The 7091-nt window shown below is 35.7% G+C and overlaps 1 protein-coding gene across 1 annotated transcript in view; it reads left to right on the forward strand.

Moving 5' to 3' along the window:
- The window catches only part of CATSPERE (catsper channel auxiliary subunit epsilon), a 226285-nt gene that overhangs the window by 79852 nt on the left and 139342 nt on the right, over nt 1–7091 (forward strand). Inside the window, exon 8 of the mRNA XM_006157233.2 lies at nt 849–955. Coding sequence (XP_006157295.1) covers nt 849–955 — 107 coding nt within the window. The remainder of the gene's footprint in view (nt 1–848; nt 956–7091) is intronic.

Raw genomic sequence — 7091 nt, forward strand, 5'->3', positions numbered from 1 at the left:
CTAAAGTGAAAATCTCTCCAAAAAAAAAAAAAAGAAAAAAAGAAAAAAAAAGGGGGGGATGATGTCTATCATAGCTATGTAAAAGTTAAGAGAATATTTCTTTATTTCTTTCTTTTTTAGGTTTTTGCCATAGGGTAAATGCCAGAGAGAAATAGTGAAAGGGAAAGTGAGAAATCACCCTTGGGAGGATGGCCATGCCACAGTCCCTTCTCCATTCTACTCCTGGGATTTTTGAGTACATATATGCACACACACGCCCAGTGATTTTCAAGCTGCTAGGTCCAAGATTTGGACCATGGCTGGGCATGTGGAAGTCCAGCACCTTAACCACTACACCACCTGCTGGCCCTGAGAATTTTTCTTAAAGCCTCCAGATACCATTTGAATTCTGCTTTGAAAGGGTATGTCATTTTAAGACAAGCTCAAATAGAATTTTAAAAGATTAGTTTTTGATGCTTCATTATGTATGTCATTGAGAGTATATCAGGAATTATTTACTTTAGGGTCCCCATAGTCTCACTGCATTCAGGATTCTGAATGTGCATGGTATTTTCAACATGTTGGGAACTATTGGGTCGTCAGAAAAGTCATAACATATTTTTTCTATGTAAAAATGTGTCATGACTTTTCTGACGACCCAATATATTATAACTTATTTATAATTCATGAAGTTCCAATAGAGAAGAACATTTATGGTAGAAAAATAAAACTTAATCTTGAAAATGTGGTTAATTTATGAATATAAATACTATCTTTACAAAATAACAAATTAATTATAATGTAATTTTAGAATGCTTTTGTCTGTGGAAGGAGTAAAGTCAGAAATTTTCATTTGCTTATTTTTACAGAATTCCATGGTACTAACCAAGATGTTGGCTGCTTTAGGACAGGCGCCCTTCATAAAAACACTTCTGAAGCAAAAAACTTATTTTCCGACTGATGACATAGTACAAGGGTATTTAATTTTAAAATTTCAAATATACAGTTTAGTTTTAAAGTTCAGAAAAATTATTAGATACTTAATATGTTGTAAAACCCTAGTGAAATTTTATGTAATGTATTTAATATATAATTTTCAAATACCTTCTTTTCTGATATGCAAAAATATTATGATACACAGAACTATTAATAATTGCCAACTCAGAAAATGCCATTCAGACTCTTGGATTATAATGTCACAATTTGTGTTGCAACCTAACTTTTAATTCAAGAACCTCATTTGGGATGATAGCAAATCACATCAGTGTCTTAGACTGTTTCCTGCTGGTTTGTAAAAGTGAGCCACACAGTGTGCAACACATGTCACAGTAATTACCACCACCCATATACATACACACACATCACAAACTGTACCTGAGCAATAGCATCTGTTACTATTGCAATTATTACAGTAGGTTACCACAGGTGGATGAGGGTGATACAATTACCCTATGTTTATGGTAAGCTGCTTATACTAAAAGATACACTTCCTGCCTTTAATGACCTTACAATTATCAGAGACAAACAAAGAGATATTATGACAGAGGTCATTTCAGAGTACAGTGGAACAAAGAAGGTGCATAACTTAGGCCCAGAAGAGAGGGAGTGGGTAGGGACTTTCCTAAAGAGGTAACATATTGTATTACGGAAAGATATATAAAAGCCAGTCTGAGAGAATTCCAAGCAGAAGAGATGATGTATGTCCATATCTTTAAACTGAGACCTGAGAAAATGCACACATTTTAGAAGATGCAAAAAAAGTTTAATTCATTGCTGGTGTAAGGAGTATCATTCATGGAGATAGAATATTTTTGAAACCATTCTCATAATTGGAGCTAACATTCCTCCTGATTTTACAAAACTTGTGAAGTAGTGAGGTAGGAAAATTAGTCACCATAAATTAAGAGAAAGTTGCTTCTGGGAGGATTAGAAAGATAAGGGTAGTTCCTGGAACAGGTTGGTTTCAGTACCTATAAGGGGGGTTATTGCTAAATGACACCAGAGGCTGAACAGAACACCTTCAGATTTAAAGGACACATTCATCAGATCATATACCAATTTAATGGCGACCTGTTTTGTTTTTGTTTTTTTTCAGTTCAATTAAAAAATTTTTTTTGTTTTTAAATTCATTTACTAAACATTATCACAGCATACAAAATGTGATTTCCCATTCAGAATATACTGCATAGTGGCTTAATCATACATGTTATCATCAATAATTTTCCATTTCTAGTTTCATATATATTTATATATTTTCCCCCTGTTTCTCACCTCTGTCTTTTTCTACCCTCCTCCCACACTATCTCAGGTGTCTATAGTTGTTTTCCATTCCTTCCCCCGCCCCCCACATTTTGTTGATTCACAAAATTTCTTAAATAATCTAACTACTTTTAATAGCAAGCTCAGCTAATATATACATATCTATGAAAACATGTCAGACTTTATGCATGAAACTCTTAGTAGAATGAATATATTATAAGTTAGCACCTAGCTGATGCTGTGTAGCTTACTATGGTCATTAATTTTGTATTTTTTACTATATTTTTTAATTTCAAGAAAAGCAGTTTTAGCTTTTAATAAATCAAAGAAATGCTAGGGAACTATGCTTAAAACTTAAAGCTGAGATACAGGTTGGGATTCTGTTCAAATAGTAGGTACATGAATCTATCAGCAGCTCAAAACAGGACAAAAATCCTTAAAACCAGAAAACAAAGCCTTGAAGAAAATCAGCAATGTTTTATTTAAAAGTCATAAAATTCTATTTCACCAGTTTAGTCTCATGGACTTAATCTATTTTCTGTTGTGGTTTGATATTCCCAATTAAATTCTGGGATATACTATTCAACTCCAGACTTGTCCCCACAATTAAGTTGGCCACTTTCTTAGTTTTTGAACTCTTATTTCTATGTGACTGTATTTAATTTTCCTGGCATAGCACTCCCTTTAGAACTTCCTGGACATCTAGTCTGGTGTTGGTAAATTCTTTCAGGTTTTGTTTATCTGAGAATGTTCTTGTCTTTTCTTCCCATATGAAGGATAATCTTGCCAGGTACAGTATTCTTGGATGAAATTGCTTTTCCCTTAACACTTTGAATAGATTTTCCTACTCTTTCCTTACTCACATTGTTTCTGATGAGAGGTCCGCTGTCAGTCATATGGGATATCCTTTGTAGGTAACTTGACGTTTCTCTCTTGCCAATCTTAGTATCTTGTCTTTGGCTGTGGTTTTGGTCAATCTGGCTGTAATGTGTCTTGGAGAAGATCTCCTTGGGTTGATTCTATTGGGGGTCCTTTGTATTTCTTGGGACTGGATCTTCGAATGCCTCTCTAAGTTTGGAAAGTTTTCTTGCAGGATTTCATGGAATAGATTATCAACGCCCTTATGAGTCTCTTCACTTTCTGGGATCCCAATTATCTGGATGTTTGGACGTTTCATGGTATCTGGTATTTCTCGTATATTCTCATTTTGGGGGGCAATTTTCTTAGTCTTAGTGGTGGGTTTTTCTAGGCCAGCCATTTTGTCTGTCTTCTACATCTGAGATTCCATTTTTGGTATGATCTAGTCTGATTTTAGTACTTTCGAGAGACGTTTTGACTTTCTGTATTATAGCCTTCATCTCTAACAAGTCCATTTGATTCTTTTTTGTAGTGCAAATTTCCTCTTTTAGATCTTCTAAGAATTTCCTCACCTCCTGAAGCTCATCAGCTCCTTTCCCCTGCCTCTTCAGCAGTTCATTGTCTCTCTTCTCTTTGATCTCTTTGAGCTTTGTAGCCATGAAAATTCTAAATTCTTTAACAGACATTTCCATGAATTTTATTGTACTGTCTAAGGATGAAGAAGAGTTACTATTTTTCCTTGAAGGAGAGGTATTTTCTTGTTTTTCCATATTTCTTGTGCTCCTGCAGTGATTTCTAGTCCTCTGATGAATGGTGCATTTTTTCCTAATCTTGAAGGTCAATCTGAGTGTTCAGTGGCGTGCAGGACGAGGTGATCTGCAATCTCTCTCTGTTCTGTTTTCACTCTTTGTGCATCAGAATCAGTGGGAATAGAGGAATATTCTGACCTTACTGGTATTCAGATGTTTAGATCCTATTCACTTAGACCTGTCTAGACACTTAATGTGTAGAGGCTGAAAAGCCTATGAGTAAAGATAAAGAAAAAGAATTAGAGAAAAGGAAAGAAAATATTTTTAAAAAGAAGTAACAGAAAAGATAATAAAAACCTTTAGATTTTAATTTTAAAAAGCAAAAGTTGAAAACCGTGCCACATGAAAGCAATATTTCATAGCTGAAGTTCTGGATCCATGTGGAAATGGGCCTGGGTTTGTGCCTTTCCTAACTAGAATGCGGAGAGGCACCTATCAGCATAATAAAGGGGCTTGAGAGCCCAGAGAATGCTTTATCTTAAAATTGTTAAAAAAAAAAAAAAATTAAAGATACAGGGAGACACAGAGAGATGGATATAGACACAGAGAAATGGAGAGAAAGAAACAGGTAACACTACCCACTAGAAATGAGTGAGGAAGATGTTTCAGCAGAAAATCATTAAGTCTCTGAAAGCAACATTTCACAGCTGAAGTTCAGGATCCATGTGAAGAAGGGCCTGGGATTATGCCTTTCTTGAAATGGGTGAGAGAGACGTCTCGCAGGAAATCTTCATTTTAAGTCTCTGAAAGCAGTATTTCACATTGAAGTTAAGAATCCATGTGGGCCAGATGTTTTTAGTTTTTTCTTTTTCTTTTTGGAGAGGTTTTTTCTATAGGGTACGTGTGCTTGCCAGAAACACACACAGAGAGACTGAGAGACAGAAAGCCAGAAATCACACACACACCCAGGGGATGGCCATACCACAATCCCTTCTCCTCCATTACTCTTGGAATTCTGGGCATGCACACATATGCCGTGGCGTGAGTTTAAGCTACCGAGTCCAGTATTCGAACCACAGTTGACTACATGGGAGTCCAGCAACATAGCCATTACACCAACTGTTGGTCTCCAAATGCTTTTAGTTTTTAATGAAGCCCAGTTAATCTAATTTTCCTTTGGTCCCTTGTACTTTTGTTGTCATGTCAGAAAAATCATTGCCAAATCCAAAGTCATAAAAGATTTACCACAAAGTTTTACCAAAATGTTTTCATCTCAGTCCTATACTTTTAGCTTTTAAGTTTAGATATTTGATCTACTTTTAATCAATTTTTAAAAAAATTTTTTATTTACCAGCAGGCACATGCACTTTCCAGAGAGAGAGGAAGTGGGAGATAGCACCTCCAATGCAGTAAAGTCATACCGCAATGACCTCTCCTCCATTTCTCCATCCTGTCAGAATTTTAGACGCATACACACAAATACTCAATTGTGTTTTTCAAGACACTGGGACCAGGATTCAAACCAGTCAGCTATGTAGAATCTGACTCCTTTACCTTTAGACCATTACGCCAGCCCCTTAGGTGATTTTTATTATTATTATTATTTTAATGGGAAAGAAAGAGAGAGGTATTTTTGGCAGTGTGCCTTCATGATTTGTGATCCTCCTGCTCCAGTTAGCTAAGGTTACAGGTGAACACCACTGTGCCTGGCCTATTTAGGGCAGGCTAGGAATCAAACACACATGTATTTTGAATCCATTTTTGTGGTGTGAGATAGGGGTCCAAATTAATTGTTTCACATCTGGAGATGTAGTGTCCCGGCAGAATTTGTTGAAAAGACTATTGTTTCCCCTTTGAATTGCTTCAGCACTTTTGTTGAAAGTCAATTTATAGTGAATATAACAGCGTATTTCTGGATTTTTCAATTCTTTCATTGCCCTCTATGTTTAGCCTTATGTCAGCACCACATTGTCTTGATTACTGCACCTCAATAGTAAGATTAAAAATTAAAAGATATTAGTTCTCCAACTTTGTTATTCTTTGTATTTTCCCTTTTAAAAAAAAAAATTAGAGTAATTTCTTGCTATAAGGCACATGTGCTTGCTGGAGAGACAAGGGAGAAAATGTGTATGTCCCAAATCCTGATCTAATGGTAACAAAGTGAAGGAAACTTAGCAAGATCTGTTCAATATATTTTTTTGGTTTTTTTTTCCCTTAAAAATAAATTGTTTCCTTAGATTACATAGGATGTATATCTGTTCCATATATTCTGAAGTATGAATATACCCAAAATACAACCCAGAAATCTTTTTTGTTCAATTTGAAAGTCATGTCTTATTTTAGTAACTCAATAACACACACATTCTATATAACAACATTTAAAATGTATTAGTGTTGAAATATTCCTTTTCTTCCAACTTCTATTTAATGAAATACTTTTATTCAGAATCTTCACATGCAGATTTTTAAATATTTTTGCTATAGGGCACATGCATTCACTGGTGAGACAGAGTCAGAGAGAACGAAAGTGAGAAATCACACCCCAAGGGGATGGTCATGCCCCAGTCCCTTTTCCTCCATTCTCCTCTCAGGACTCTGGGCACACATTCACATGCACCTGTTGTGATCTTCATGCCACTGGGTCTTGGACTCGAATCACAGTTGAACGTGTGGGCGTCTAGTCCCTTAACCTCCATGCCACCTGCTGGCTCCTGTTCAATATAAACTTGGTGTCTTTGAGTGACATACCTTCCCTCTGGGTAAAGGGTAGGACACAGAAGGGTCTTCATGGGAGAAGGGAGGAAGAAGATCTGAGAGTGACCCTCCTATATTTTATGGGGACCTTCAGGAGAGAACAGTGGTTAAAGAAAAAGAAAGTGAATTGTCATTTATATATTAGCCTTATATCCTGTGACTATAATTGCTTATTGGTGCCAGAATTCTTTCCCTCCTGTTCCTTAGGGTTTTCTACATAGTTCATTATGTCACATATGAACAAAAAACAATTTTATTTCTTCATTCCCAGTATGTACACCTTTCATTTAACTTTTTTTGTTTCTTGTTGGCTAGCAGTTCCAGTACTAAGTTGAATAGAAGTGATACGAGGAAATAGCCTTGGTTGTTGTTAATTTTAAGAGGAAAGTATATAGTTACGTATCATTAAGTTTGTTACATTTTTCGTAGATTTGTTTTATCAAATTGAAGAAGTTTTCCTCTATTGCTACTTTACTGAGAGTTTTTAGCAGG

The sequence above is a fragment of the Tupaia chinensis genome, unplaced genomic scaffold (genome assembly GCF_000334495.1).
Source record: "Tupaia chinensis unplaced genomic scaffold, TupChi_1.0 Scaffold000532_1, whole genome shotgun sequence".
NCBI lineage: Eukaryota > Metazoa > Chordata > Mammalia > Scandentia > Tupaiidae > Tupaia > Tupaia belangeri.